This window comes from Stegodyphus dumicola, chromosome 4 (assembly GCF_044657685.1).
Source record: "Stegodyphus dumicola isolate Sdum_Otavi_A_Nest chromosome 4, ASM4465768v1".
Taxonomy (NCBI): domain Eukaryota; kingdom Metazoa; phylum Arthropoda; class Arachnida; order Araneae; family Eresidae; genus Stegodyphus; species Stegodyphus dumicola.
This window is the reverse complement of record NC_140771.1, coordinates 129989611-130006087: the sequence shown is the minus strand read 5'-3', so window position 1 is coordinate 130006087 and position 16477 is coordinate 129989611. Positions and strand designations below refer to the sequence as shown.

Sequence of the window (16477 nt, the reverse complement as noted above, 5' to 3'; positions counted from 1 at the left end):
TAATGCTATTTATTATTCGTTATATTTACATATTTACAACTGTCCTATTGTTAGGTGGACTATCTTCACAGAAATCATGTTGCCTAATCAAACGACATTTCGTTTCTACTTACATGCATTGCGCTACTGCCAAGCAGCGCCCTCTACTTCTTTCTTTTCAACACTGCATTTTGATAAATCATTTCAAGCGAAGTCATAGAAAGAAAGAATTATTCTTTTCAGGCTGACTTCAATTGTTTTTTATGTTTATTGTTTCCAACTTTAATTATTTTTAAGGTAGGAGAACTTGATGATTTCCAACCAGTGCTTATTTTTTCTTTTTTTCTTTTTTTTTTTTTTTTTTTTTTTTTTTTTTCTTTTAAGATTGTAATGATATAGCCAACAGTTATGCGCAATGTTGATGAATTTTAAGTATGCTTGCCCCATATTCTGCTACCAGACTCGGAAGTTCTCCACACACATACCCCTGAAGTTTCCCCACAAACTTTCTTCTGCCTAAGAGTTAGGTCTTGGTAACCATCACATATAGACAATCATGCAGAATGGTGAATATACTATTAATGAGAAATGTAACTTCTCTGCCAGTCTGTGCACTAGCATTTGGCGATCTTCATAAAAACTGTGAATGGCTATGTTAGTTATTCGCTGCCATTAGTAGGAACACCTGAATCATTTTGCTTTGAAGACTAAACATAATCTTCCTTAACCATTGAATGGCATGACTGCAAAGTCATGAGATTTTTTATCATTTGGTATATATTAGATTATACTTTCTTTTATAATGTAAATATCATCTTAATGAATGGAAATTTATGGAAACCGGAATAAAATAAGTAGTTATAAAAATTTAACTAATAGAAACTATTTAAATAAAGATAATCCTGAACATAATCAAAATGGCATGCCACTCGGTTAAGTTATTTGAACAACTGAAAGTATGCTGATTGTTTTTAAATGCTTTCACCATGTGCTTGTTGCAACATCTGATTTGAGCGCCTTCAAAGCTGAATGATCACAAACGAATGCAAATTTTAAAAAAATACTCTTAAACATAAAACTAGGCAAAGTAACAATCTTTTATTTGGCAAATTTCCTTATTCCTGGTGAAGAAAGATCTACACCTGTTCACCCTTGAAAGTGGTAATTTTAAATATGCTAAATACAAAATTGTTTCTATGCCTAATTTTACGTTTTACTTTGCTGGGTGCCTGTTCTCTCTTGATACTTTTAATGTTAAAAAAACTCGAAGCATGAGTTCAGATTCCTATATATGTAGCAAAACTTAAACTACAGTTCTATTTTTTCATATACCAAATTATTGAAATTTAATAGGGCCTTTAAACTGGCAGTATACAATTTCTTTTCTTCCTGTAGAAAATGTTATTAGGACATATAATTCTCGCAGTTATATTTTAACCTCAACTCCCGTTTTAGGGAATTTTATTTTAATTAAAGAATTCTTAATGAGCAGAGATAACATATTATTTGACAAAATTTTTAATTGTAGAAAGTGTATGAAATTTCAATATTGTGGTAACTTATTTGATTCATTTGTTAAATTTGAACCATAGATCTGTTATTAATATTTCAAGAGATATTTAGTCATACAATATTTTTGACTTGCATATAGTATTATGCAGTTTTGTGAATTTATGTAGGTTTTGTGTTTATCACAGCATTTGTTTTATCACAGCATTTGTTCTTTTAATATGTTATTTGAAGTTTTATGTGTTATTTGTTATTTTTTGAGGTAATATTTTGCATAAGAGAAAGTTAAGTAGCTTTTTTTCTGTGGGAAATATTGATGTTTGTTTCTTTGTCGTTTTTGGTCTATGGAATATTTCTTTGTTTTGTTTTCTCTTCGGAAAGCTGAAAGAAACTTGTTTAAGATTATTATTTATTTACGAACTCATGTCCTTTAACATCCTTAAATATTTAATGAGTATTTGTATAGATATTGCTTTTCCAGAAAATAGATTGAAAACTAACTGTACAAATTTAGTATTAGGTTTGCTTTATTTCCGAAAGCTTTAGACATATGTGTATATTTTGATACAAGTATAGAATCCTTTCAACAGTATACAGCTATATTACTCTGGAATACTTTTGTCCATTTCGCTTGAAACTGTGGAAACATCCGATTTAGGATCTTCAGATTTTCCACCGCCGAAGCATTTGAATCGTGATTGCAAAGCAGCTTTGTACTTCGGGTGACTGATACCATACACGATGGGGTTATAGCAGGCGCTGCCTTTTGCAAACACAGCTCCCCACATTGATGTCATGGGTGTTACGTATTTTCTGTCTGAGAATATTCCAGCAAATGATAAGGTCAAATACGGAGTCCATGCAATAAACCATAAGATTACCGTCATAAGGGCAACCTGTAGAAAACAAATAATTAAATAATTAAGTTTAATTTAGTGCAAAAATAATAAATATTTATATTCGCTCAAATTAGAGATATTCTTTGGGAAACGTATTTATGTTGCAGATTAGGGAGATGGTCATCAGTAAATTGTTGTTTGTGGTCTCATGTCAAATTATTTTTTTATTCGAGTTCTCAAAAAAATCCGGTGACTATTCACATAAAAATGGGAAAACTGTTTTTGGTAGACATATGTCAGGTGTGCGTAATTTCAATGTTAATTTTGTCTGTGTTCATCGTTAATGTAAGACATCAGTGGCTACTATTTTTCACACATTAATACGTAAAAAAATGAAATTAAAAATAAGTTTACTAAAAATGAATATGATAATTAATGCACTAAAAGGAGAAAATACTATATCATGTAGTTTAATTGGAATAATAATTTAAATAGTTCTTTATACATCTGCAATTTTATATCGCGAATAATAAAAACGTGGGGCGCCCATGGTAAATTAAGGGTAATAGTGTAAACATTTGGCAATGCAATTAATAGAAAATTTGCAGTGATAATGGCTTATACATGTGATTATGCAATTAAAGTAATAGATTGTGTTATTTAGCTACCCCACGCTTTTATTATTTGCGATATAAAATTGTAGATGAATTGTCTAAATAGAAATTTAATCTGTTATTCCTATTAAACTACATAAATTATTTTTCTTCTTTTAGTGCATTAATTATCATATCCATTTTAAATAAAAGCTTATTCTATAAGAACTTTTTTAATTGTATTTTATTGTCTGTTTTAGTCTCAATTGCATATTAACAATGATGAAATTTTTAGTCATTATTAAAACAAAGAAAATGACGAAATAAAGAAAAATAACTGAACGATATTCACAGAATGAAGAAATCGCTTTGAATATCCAGTTTTGGAAATTGAATGTAATAATAATATAACTTATTATTTTACACTCGTGTCCATAAATTAAGGATAATGCAAAATCAGGCAAAGGAAGAGTTAGAAGCAAAACAAATTTGACTTATTTGTAAAGCTTATTTATTAAACAAAAGGTAAATAGCAAAAAAAAAAAAAAAAAAAAAAAAAAGATGCTATATGTTTGATATTATTAAAAAAATTAGCGATTTTTTCTCCCTGGAGCAAATTACAAAAAACCAATATTACATAGTTGGTATGATTGTTAATACATTGTATGTCTGCCAGACGATGCAATACAGTCCGTACAACGCCTAGGCATGCTGAGTATCAAATTATCGATCTGATCTTGGGGCATATTACACCACTCAAAAAGCAATGCCCTCCGAAATTTCGGTAGACATGTAAGAGGATGTTGACAGGCTGCAACTCGTCGGCCAAGCATGTCCCACACGTGCTCTACTGGATTCAAGTCCCGTGAGAATGCTGGCCAGTCCATACGGGTGATATCCTCCGATTGAAGGCATTCGCTTACGATGTTTGCACGGTGAGGACGGGCGTTGTCATCCATAAACACAAATTGTGCGCCCATGGCGTCCCGAAACAAACGTACACGTTGTTCCAGAATGACGTCCCGATAGATTTGGCTTGTCATGGTTCCAACTTGAACATGCAGGTCAGTTCTGGAAACCAGAATAATTCCACCCCAAACGAGCACTCCTGCACCACCGTAATGGTGTTGTTCAATGATGTTTTCTTGGTGGTAACGGGTACCTGGAGCTCTCCATATGAAAGTCCGGTGACAATCAGACTGCAAGCTAAACTGGACTCGTCGGAAAACATCACACAAGCCCACTGTTGCGGTGTCCACAATGCATGCTCTCTACTCCAGGCTAACCGCAGGCGACAGTGAGTTGCAGTAAGTGGAACGCATCTGACAGGTCTACGAGCATATAGACCAATTTGCCCTAAGCGTCTGTACACGGTCTGCCTTGAAATTGTCGTACTAGTGGCTGAAGAGAGCTGACGAGACAGGTCTGAGGCTGTGCTCCGTTTGTTTCTTTTGACAGTAACAGCCAAATATCAGTCCTCATTCGACGTTGTAACTCTGGGGCGGCCTGTGCTGTAACGTCTACTCACATTACCATCATCTTGGAATCGTTGCCAAAGCCTGCTGGAGATGACACTCTGGGCAATTCCAAGTTTGTCTGATACTTCCAATTGGGTACGCCCACATTCCAGACGGCCGATGATTCTACCACGTAAAAAATCATCCAAATGCGTCATTTGTGTCATAACTATTCGGTTATTGCACTAAAATGCTTATAAAGCACCTGCGAACAATTTTACTTCTTTGCCTGTATTCCTTATATATCACTCTCTTACACTCTCTCATTGTGACGTACCATCGGTGTCATCTGGTTACTTCCTGAAATTTGCATATGATTCTTGAAGATGTGTTTAGTGATTTTACAGGTGATATATTTATTTTAGAATTCGATTTCCGCATGACTCCGAATTATCCTTAATTTATGGACATGAGTATACTTAAAGCTACAATTAGAAAACGATTATCGCCAGTTCGTCATTAAGGGCAATAAGATGGGAAAACTTCATTAACCAAGATGGTAAACTCAAAAGCAATTTTTCTGTGAAGTTTTTTTTATAGTTTGAAAATTTTAAAACTTTATATCCGATACATTTTTAGATGTTGAAATTTTAAAAATTTCAAAACGCCAAATAGTCTAAACAATTTGAGCATTTTTCAAAAATTCGCCAAAAATTCAAAAATTAAGTTACAATTTTCATGTAATTTTCATCGATTTTTCCCACTGTATTCGACGTTGCAAACAATAAAATTCTGGTTTCCTTAGTTCGTTGTGAAGCGAAGATATGCACTAAAAATCGTTTAAACATTAAATTAAAAAAATCATTACATAGCATTACCATGGACCAATAGTATGTGTACAAAATTTGAACTCGAAAACTAATGTGAGTGAACTAAATAAAGGTTTATATTTAGTTTTTATTTAGTTGTAAATAAAGGTTTATATTAAATTTGAACTCGAAAACTAATGTGAGTGAACTAAATAAGTAGTATGCATTAATATGTAGCATACATGATTAAACATACGGTGCTTGATTATTAAGGCGGTATTTTGGGATTATTTATATAATTTCATTTATTGACCAAATTATATTCATTCTTCCATAGTATAAGGGGCTCACCAGCGGTCGAGCGGTAAAGTCGCTGAACACTGGTAGTTCGGTCCGAGGTTCGAATCCCACGAACGGGCTGGCTGCATGGGCGTTTTCGTGGTTTTCCCCATGTGTAACATGTATACGAGCCAGTTTCCCTTAGAAATCCTCCACAAAGGCATCCCTCCTCTTAGGCAGATAGCCCTAGTGTGCTTTGCCATAATTAAATACACCAAAGACCATAGTATAAGTATCAGAAAATAAATAGAAATCTAAAGTGGTAAATTTTAAACCGATTTTGTTCAAGTACAAACCAAATCAAGGTGAAAAATCAGGAATGATATTTATGAGTCTAATCGTGTTTGTTATAAATGCCAAAAAATTGTTGAATAAGAATATCATTTACAGAAATATTAAATAATTTGGCTTTAGAAGTGAGTTAGAACAATGATCATTATACTTCAATAGAAATATGCGTTCATAAGGCAAAACGTCCACTGGAAAGATGCAGTTTTAACATGAATGTAATGACCTGCCGAATAGTCATGGAAGTGAATTAATAAAAATTACTTTTATCTAGATATGTTCAAATTCTTGAGTTCCTTTTCTCTCTTTCTTTTGCTACGTAGGAAAAATTGCCTATTCTTTTGCTACCTAGCAGAAATGAAATCTGCCATTCTGTATAGTTGATGTATTGTTAGAAGATCATGGCAGAAATCATGTTTTTGAGAGAAAACTTATTAGCCTTCTTAGCGTGTGCTTTTATAATACAACCACTTTATCGGTGTTGGTGAGAAATGAATGTCGATTTTTTTATTTGTATCTTGGGTGCAATGAATGATTTGTTGGGCCTTAGGTTAAACGTAACACGGGGTCTACTGAGAGTCCAAAAATATTCATATTTGAATATTAAGAATTTTCAAGAACTTGAAAATAATCTTATGTAGTGTTTTTACAAATCATCTTTTCCGTTGGCCGATCTGTATTGTGGACTGTTTGGTATAACCAATAACCTTTGATGGAAGGAATAGATGTTTTTTTCCCCGACTGTTTTTATCATGAATATTAATTAAGAGTTACAAAGTTGAATTCTGCATGAATGAGTTGGACGTTTTTCATGCAAAACTGATGCTGAGTTAAGAATTCTTTGTTAGAATTTTTCTCAGCAAAACAACGCAAAAATGTTTCTAATATAATAATGTAGTTGATTTATGATTTATTTTCGGCTTTAAAATAGAAGTATAGTATTAGAACTTATGTTAGATTTTATACCCTTTAAGAATTAAAATTAATTTCAGACTTTACCTTGGCTAGTCTGAATTCAGCACTTTTTTTCTGGTTGTCGGTGTTAGCTCGTAAAGATGCAATGTTCATTTTTTTAGCCTGGTCTCTGAGTTGTTTCTCATGTGAAGCTACTTGATACACTATAGAACTGTAGCAAAAGATCATGATAGTTAGAGGTGCGAAATACACTGCAAGGGCGTATAGAATAAGATAAGACATGGGATTAGGCTCTGTGCTTAAGTAATCCACAGTGCATCCTGTCATAGCGCCTTCAGGAACATACCTAAAAAAAAAAATATGTCATTAACGAAACACGAAAATTTTAGGAAATCTGATATACAAAATGTAAGCTAGTCCTCACATATGCTTTCAAAATTAGGCACAATTTAGCCACTTGCGCTAGTTTCACAGAAAGGCCCTGTATATTTATAGGCATAAATATGGCATAAATTTCTCTTTTTCAAAAAAGAGCGTTCTGCGTCATTTTGTTAAAAGTACGTCACTTAAATATGCAACGTAAACATATTTAAATAATAATGAAGGAAACAACTGAAGCATCCAGTAAAAGAACATTTTCAAAAAACTATTATTAATAAAGCCAAATACAGGATCGTTAAAAGAAGCGAACTAATCTATTTCATAGTCTTCAGGTGTTTTCGCGGCTACTGATCATTGAAAAAAATCTGTAACTCAAGTCACTAACTGTTTGAGAAAATGGGTTTTTAAGCTGAGTTGCTAGAAGGGCGCTTTGTCGTGATCTCGATGCGTCGCCCTCCCTCAGCACTGAGGTGCTTCTTATGTACAATACCCACCGCTTATTAAAATCACTTCACCTATTTGAGTTTATTGAGCGGCTGAGTTTAATAGACAGCGATTTGTGTGTTGCAAACAGTGATATCAGTTTTACACTTTTCAAGTAAAATTATAACTCACAATTAACTCATTAATTAATCTTAAAATAATAACTAAAAATTATTATTAAATAATAACTAAAAATTAAGTCGAAGTTCCACTAACTTCGTTTTAGAGAGCCAGAGATTCTGACTAGAGCGCGTTTGCCATTTGGCTTCAGTCTCTCTAAACTATTACTACGCTCGGCCGTATTTCAGGCCCTTGATAACTTCGCCAGTCTAGTAGATATTTAGGGGCCAACTAAGAATTTTGATAGCTGCGGATATATCATTTTAGCTAAGCATTGAAATGACGTTCACATACAAATTGAAAAGGGTAGTTTCCAAAAGCGATAAACACGATGACGATATGAGACACAATTTTCCGAGTTCCTTGTCCGCAGTGGATTTCAGAGGGGCAGAATTTCCTTATTTCAAGGTTAACAAAGTTTTATTTCTTATTACTTTTGAGTTCAAGCCCAAGTGGAGGCTTTTCTGTACGCTCTGAGAAAGGAGCCGACTGTTAAATTCTTATTTTGAGAAATATTTTATCGCTTCTTGAGTTTACGTATCTGTTGGACTTCCTTGATACATTTTGCATTTTTGTTAGTTTTCCCTCAATTATAATTCCTTGTTTAAGTAAATTGCAAAACGCTGTTTGAAAAATTTCCAATTCAGAAATATAGATAATCTTTGGCTGCAGTTATCAAGAAGATTAATCTTTTAACAGTTTGTGCTTTCAGGGATCACAAGTACCTCAATTTTTCAGGCTTAAGCCGTTTCGCTTGGCCTTTCGACAAGTTACATACACAGCAAACTGTAAAGAAGGATTCTTTCAATGATTTATTCAAATTTCAAAGTTTACGTTTCTAGCCAGCAGAAAGATTACCCTTTATCTGTTTAGTTGATCTGCCTTTCCATGATTACAAGCATGACCAATGTTTCGTATGCTTTTTCATTATACAGTTACCACTTCCTTTCCATTCTAAGACTAATGTACGGTAAAGCTTAAAGCCATTTCATGAAAACCTCTGTGTGAATATAATGTGTCTATCCGAAAGAAAAGATTTTGAATGTGGAAACATTAAAAGGTGGGTTATAGAATTGCATTTCCACCTCTTATCAGCTGGTATTCGAGAAGGAACCCACAGTCATTTGAAAAGTCTCTAGAAGGTTGCTTTTGTTAACCTTTAAAATAAGGAAATTCTGACCCTCTGAAATCCACTGCTGACAAGGAACTCTGAAAATTGTGTCTCATATCGTCATCGTGTTTATCGATTTTTGGGAGCTACCCTTTTCAATTTGTATGTGAACGTCATTTCAGATAAGTCAACACCACGATTTTGAAGAACCCTCTCACAAAGATTTTGAAGAACCCTCTCAATTTTTTTTTTACCCTCTCACAAAATACTTTTCTTTGTCTAGCATTATAAGCGTTACAAAACCACATCCAGGCACTTGAGACCTGGCTAATTAGATAGAAAATGGAAACCACTGTAGGTAAATCTAAGGTTGTTCTCTTCACAAGGAAAAGGAAGACTGATTGAAATATAAAACTACATGATTCTTCCCTACCCTGAATTAGTCGTGTCACCCATCTCGATGTAGTCCTCGACAAAAATCTCGCATAGTCCTCACACATACAATCTATTGTCCAGAAAACTTTTCTAAACTTTTTTTCTTAATTGCCTGGAAGGGTATTTTCTTTCCAGACTACAATTTAAACATTTACAGAACTATTCTATGCTTCCTATGCTCCCTTATGCCTGCCCTGTTTGGGCATATGCTTGCAGAAGTAACTTCGGACTGTATAGAATTGCATCCTCAGACAAATCGTTTGCTGCCCATCGTTTATAAGGACAATGTATTTCACGAATTGGGCATAGCACAATTTCGTGTCTACTTTCCCCACCTGGCACACAGTTTCCATTTAAATATTAGGAAATCAAATAACAACATTATTCCTATCTACAATTATGATGTACAATTCTCGTAACTATGTGAAGTGGTCAATGGCCATCTCAAGTAATAATTTATAAATAATGCGTTACGTTTCTGTATTTTGTTTTCTGCACCATATAAATGTTGTAACTTTAAAAAATATTTTTTCTGTTGCTTCTGTATCAATATATTGTAAATTTTGCTTAAAATTGTTTCACCTTGCTTATGTAATTATCTGCTTTGATGTCTGTTTAAAGAACTTTTAGCAGCAACCTCATATCATGGCTAACCAACATCTTTAAATTTTACGCGCGGGACAATATCCTCATATTTCATTTAATCCTCAAGTAAATCCTTATCATCAGCAATTAATCGAACCTTAAAATATTTCGTAATAATCAATCAGTTTCGACCTTGAGTCCGAGTCCTCCTGTGCTAACACCACTTCTACACTTTTAGGTACAGGGACAGGGGATAGGAGAAATGCTTTGATGGACACGGATAAGATATTCTGGCACTAAAGAATTAGTCTTTCGCCAATCTGAGTTTAAAACGTGGTGGCTATGAATTTAATAAAAGGCGATTTTTCTATTGATAACATGTATTTGTTTTGGTTCCTGGAAATCCGAAAGCCATAAGCGACTGAATTTACTAACCAGTGAGTTTAATAAGCGGCGGGTACTATGCCCAGAATGACAGCACCTCAGAGAAAAGCGTTGTGCGTTCTCGAGTTCCTTAACATTGGTCAGTGGTTTCGACCATGGAAGTACACAGAGTGAATGCGGACAACCCTCGTTGTAGGACTAGTTTCAGCATTTTAGCTAAAAAACTTTCTTGGCCCGTTCCTTTTTATCGGAAAAGTCAGACTCTTTACATGTAACTCTGTCAGGGTTTAATTTCTAAAATTAAAAGCTTCGGATCCCTATGGAAGGCCGTTAAGAAAGAGGAACAAAACAAAGAAATAAAGTAACTAATAAAAAAAATCTGAAACGTTTCAGATTTTAAATTACGTGCAAAGGGGCGTTTTTTTAACGTTTTGTGTGTTACCTTTATTTATTAAATATGTTATTCTCACTTAAACCATAAAATTAAGTTCAACAGCAATGTCGCAAAATAATTTTAAATGTGCATATCTTTAGAATTTCCGATACACAGTCTCACGCGCTGGAGATAAAAATGTTTTTTCTGTACAACATTGCCATTGCCCGCTTTGAAATCCTTGAGTTTCGGTGAAAGATTACGTTATTCAAAATTTGATGGCTCTAGGTACCTTTTTTTTTATCACAATGCGAGAAACATACATACATTTATGCAGATTCTTCATTATTTAATTTCTTCAAATATAATACATGGCGATAATATTTGGTGCAACGATTTGAAAAGTAATATGCCGTTTATAGGGTTCGGACGCAAAATAGCAAAACGAAAACAATAGCCCTTCAAGGACAAAGTCCCTTTGGACTAATAATTGATTTTACAATGCAAAATTAAAAAAAAATCTGAAACGTTTCAGGTTTATGTCCAAATCTGAAAGGTTTCAGGTTACGTCCAGATTTAAGTCAGGTTATGTGAAAGGTTTACGTCTAAAGGGGCGTTTTTTTAACATTTGTGTTACCTTTATTTATTAAATACCATGTTCTTCGCCCTTGAACCATAAAATTCAGTTCAAGAGCAATATGGCAAAATAATTTTAAATTGAGCATATGTTTAGAATTTCCGATACACAGTCTCACGCGCAGGAGATAAAAATGTTTTTTTTTTTCTGTTTAACATTGCCATTGTCGGCTTTGAAATCCTTGAGTTTGTTAATTAAAAATTCGTTTAATATCGTTTCATAGTAAATTAATAATTAATTAATAATTCGTTTAATTAATTCGTTAATCATTAATTAATAATTCGTTTAATATCGATTTCATAGTTTTACAAACTATGAAATCGATATTAAAACAAATTCCAAGTTTCAAATTTGGGCTTACAGATGCCCATATTCGCAGTAGGATTATGTCATTCAAAATTTGATAGCTCTAGGTACCGTTGTTTGCGAGAAACATACATATATTAATGCAGATTCTCCATTCTTTAATTTCTTCAAATATAATACAAAGCACTAATATTTGGTGGCAACAGTTTGAAAAGTGAAACTGACATTCAGAGTGATTCATTCCTCAGCGACAAAGCCCCTTTGGACTAATAATTAAAATAACAAAGTAATTAAGAATTAAAATTTAAATAAAACAAAATGTAAAGAAATAAAGGAAAATAATGAATTATTAAATTAATGGTAAGTCATAAAATAAAATATCGAATTTTGTCTTATTTGGGACTCCGGCAGGAATTACTATTTCACTCAAAAACTGAGAAACATCTCAACCGTACTCTGCTAAATTTAAGCCCTAAATTTACACGAGAAGCTAGACTCCGCGCTGTGCCCTCATGTAGCTAGCCAATTAAATTAGACTTCTCGATGACATCAGATTGTGGGCGTGGTCTTCTGTTACGTTACGCGATGGTCCATTTTGGTCCAGTTTAACTATTGACTATCTGTCTGACAATTCTATGTTTTGGAAGTGATTGAATGCGTACGGCATGTTTTCGGAAGAGTGTGTCCTTTGCATGTACTGCGAAAAATGTTTTAAAAATAGAGTGCAACTACGGAGTATACTTTTGTTAATCCCCACCGTACATTTATTTGAATACGCAGTAGAAGTATTACTTTAATTTTTTTCTCTCATTTTAAGGAAAATAAGGCTAAATCGCAGAATAGGCTGCATCAGTCGATGCTGTGTTTACTTCTCTTATGCTTGGACACGCCTTTTTATGACGTAATATTGGTTACGCCTCTTCTTCAAAACAAGTTATAAGTATGCTATAGCTTCGTATTTAAAGAAAACTTATATTATATTTTAACTGAGTTGAAATGGTAGGTTTATAATGTTCTGTGCGAGATTTTTTAAATTGTAAATCTACTTTTGTGTGTTGTGTGGTATTGTTAGCATTTAACGCAACGAATTATCTCTCACAAATGTATTATTAAGATACCAAACGATTGAAAACGATCATTAGCAAACGATTGAAAATATTGAATGCATGAATTAAAAATTATAACCGTAACTTCTGAAAATGCAGAAAAGAATTCTTTTGCTTAAAGAATGTTTTGATTATTCATGAGTGTGTTTAATTCGGTGCTTACTGCAGAATGGATGAGTATTTGAATCTGGATTTCTTTTATCAGTTGGAGCGAAGAGATAAAAAATGTGTTATTGAGTGGTGTATGGAGAAAGGTTTGATTGCAATATCGTATAAGTGCCCGATTTGTGGAACAAATATGAAACTAGTAGAGCGAAAAAACCGTATAGACGGTTTTGAGTGGATGTGCAGAGTTACTGGAGGCAAATGTAGGCATCGAATTTCAAGATCTGGTCGAAAGAACTCCTGGTTTGCGAAGAGTAAATTGAGCATATGTGATGTTTTGCGAGTTACCTATATGTGGTTGGGTAAGTGCGGGAATGATTTTATACGAACGGAGTTACGTATTGCTAAAAATACGGTGACAGATTGGAAAAGTTTTTGTAGAGAAGTATGCATGGAGTTATGCTTGAAGGAGAATGTTAAGTTGGGTGGGGAAGGTGTCATTGTCGAAATCGACGAAAGCAAGTTTGGCAAGCAAAAGTATCATAGAGGGAAAAGAGTCGAAGGAAAATGGGTTTTTGGTTTGGTTGAGAGAGGAACAGATAAATGCGTCTTTAGAGTTGTTGAAAACAGAGGTGCCGAAACATTGCTAGAAATCATTAAAGAGAATGTTCTACCAGGATCGATTATTATATCCGATTGTTGGAAAGCGTACGACTGTCTCGAGTTCGAAGGGTATGCGCACCTGAAAGTCAATCATAGCTTGAGTTTTAAAGATCCAGAAACAGGTGCGCATACCAATAGTATTGAAGGAACTTGGGCGGCAATCAAAAGAAGTTTCCGTGGCTCTAGTAAGGCAAAAGGACAGTTTGATTCCTATCTTGCGGAATATATTTGGAGAAGGAAGCACAAGAAATCCGACGCCAGCCAACTGATGCGTATACTTCTCAGTGAGATCACAGCCATATATTCTGCAAAAGGAGAGGACTGAAGGTAAGTTTCATTTATTATTATTGACTTAAGTAAAATATTGGGTGCTTTTCTTAATATGGCAGTTTGGATGTTAGGTAGTTGCTTTATTCTGGCAGCTTTATTTTTCTTTTGTATCATTTTTCTGGACACATTTTTTGCAAACTTCTCTGATTTCTTTAAGTGAAAGCAAATTTCTGAGTATATGAGCAATGGAGAATTTATTTGATGTCTGACTTTCTTAAGTAAAATAGATCGATGTTCACATGGGCAAAGCCAATGTGGTGCGCAATGCCGAGTTTGTGCAATTCTGGGATGTTTTTTTAAGTGAAAATAGATCGATGTGCACATGGGCAAAGCCAATGTGGCGCGCAATGCCGAGTTTGTGCAATTCTGGGATGTTTTTTTAAGTGAAAATAGATCGATGAGCACATGGGCAAAGCCAATGTGGTGCGCAATGCAGAGTTTGTGCAACTCTGGGATTTTTTGTAAGTGAAAATAGATCGATGTGCACATGGGAAAAGCCAATGTGGTGCGCAATGCCGAGTTTGTGCGCGATGCCGAGTTTGTGCAATTCTGGGATGTTTTTTTTAAGTGAAAATAGATCGATGTGCACATGGGCAAAGCCAATGTGGTGCGCAATGCCGAGTTTGAGCAATTCTCTGATTTTTCTTTAAGTGAAAATAGATAAATGAGCACATGGACACCGAGTTTGTGGAATTCTTTAATGTTTTTCGAGCGAATACTGATCGTTGTGTAAAAGGGAAAACGAGGTTGTACGTGATATCGAGGAGTAATGTAACTTTATTTATGTGCAATGTTTAACATATCGTTTGTGTATTTTAAATTTGTATTGTTGTTTTAATTGTGAATTATATTTAAGACATAATTTTTCATTTAAATTGTATTTTTATTTTTTTTTTTTGTTTTTTGATATGTTTATAACGCTTTCCGATTTACGATATATATGGATAGTCAGTCCGACGATCGACTCAACAGTAGCAAAACTGTAAACTTTAACCCTTGAAGTAACGTTTACCTACTTTGAAGTACATTTTAATACGTAGTGTTTGGTATCGTAATTGCAAATAATATGTGTGTGTGTGCGTATGTGAAGCATAGCTTAGTGTTCCAAGTTTGTAGTATTTATTTTATTATATTATTTTCTTTCATTCTGAGAAATTAGATTTTTTTATTTATTAATGCGTAGAATTCTAGCATGCCTACACAGAATATAGCGTGATTTAGGAATTTTAGAAACTGATATGAAAGCTGTGTAATGATGTTCATATGCAATAAAAAATATTCTTTTTTTTTATTAACGTAAAGTTTAAAATATTTAGAAATAATGAAAATTGTCTAATTATTGGTATGTAAGGAATTATGTCGTTACGTAGCAAGAAGGTAATTTGTAAAAATGATAAAATTGAAATGTTCCACAATATGAAGTTAAATTTTAAAAAAATAGTTTATTTGTATAAATAAAAAAATTAATAAAAAAAAATAATAATTTAATATTGAAGCTCTACAACTATTAGACACTGCGACGTTGTTTATCGTTTTAATAATTGGTAGAATTCGCTCACTGTATCATGGTAATTTTAAATATAAACAATTTATTATACTTATTATCAGTAACGCCTAAACTTAAATGTTATAAATGTAAATTAAAAGTAAAGAATTTGATATTAATTTACAATAATAAACAATTTATTATTGTTATTTATAAGAGAAAATAGAAAGTACACGTAGTGTAAATGCGAGACTACATTGTGACGTCATAAGCTTAGTCCCACCCATTTAATGACGTCACGCAGCTCCTCATACTGAACTTTGTTGATGCAGCCTATTCTGCGCTTTTACCGAAAATAAAATTACTGAAAAAATGCTATTTTCTTCTTTGCTATGCTTGAATTAATCGTTGTTAAACTTTTTCGAATCTTAACGATGTGAGAAGTGTTATAAATCTTGCTCTTTATCTTTTATTATCTGTTATACCAAAAGACTTAACCAACATTCCACTTGCAGATTACAAAATTATTGAAACATTAACGTACCAGTTAGTCTTTTTGCATCTCTTGCATATTTAGGCTTCTTGAAAACTACGTTAATGGTATAAATTCATCACTCAATACATTAAATTTTAATAACACTGTATATTTTTCAATTTCATTGTCTTAGTTTTTAAAAATTGGATACTCTATAATTGGGATCAGATTCAGAAATGCACATACATACATTTCTGAATCTGATCCCAATTATAGAGGAGTACCCAATTTTTAAAAACTAAGACACCGAAACTGAAAAATATACAGTGAAAAATATACTAATAAATATACATACTTTATATACAATATATACAGTCATTAAAATTTATGTATTGAGTGATGAATTTATATCACACACATACATCTGTACATGCATGCATACATACATACATTTCTGAATCTGGTCCCAATAACCGAAGAGCACCAAAAACTGGTATCGATACATTAAATTCCCCTGCTAGACATGATGCAGGGAGATTTAATTGTATTAATTCTTTTTTTGCTTTCATTCACTAAAATGTACATACCATTTTACATTGCTCCACAATTTTCTTATCTCATATATGTTGCTTTCTTTTAGATAGTTTACTTATTTTGAATACCTAAAGCTGATCATACTTGGATTTTTGTCATCTGCATTAACTTTTTTTTCAGTATATTTACCTTTCAGTTTACATAACATGTTTTGTGGATTTTAAAGAATCAAACT

General features: G+C 33.3%; 2 protein-coding genes across 2 annotated transcripts in view; one reads left to right on the top strand and one right to left on the bottom strand.

Moving 5' to 3' along the window:
- Nucleotides 1-1997: 1997 nt before the first annotated feature.
- LOC118190268 (lateral eye opsin-like) overlaps nt 1998-16477 on the bottom strand; it is a 57030-nt gene continuing 42550 nt past the window's right edge. Inside the window, exons 3-4 of the mRNA XM_085815444.1 lie at nt 6813-7074; nt 1998-2384 (exon numbers count right to left, since the gene is read on the bottom strand). Coding sequence (XP_085671570.1) covers nt 2091-2384; nt 6813-7074 — 556 coding nt within the window. The 3' untranslated portion in view covers nt 1998-2090. The remainder of the gene's footprint in view (nt 2385-6812; nt 7075-16477) is intronic.
- LOC146997682 (uncharacterized) lies at nt 12702-13909 on the top strand. Its single transcript, XM_085814271.1, has one exon. The coding sequence runs from the start codon at nt 12819-12821 to the stop codon at nt 13740-13742; it is 924 nt and encodes a 307-aa protein (XP_085670397.1). The 5' UTR covers nt 12702-12818; the 3' UTR covers nt 13743-13909.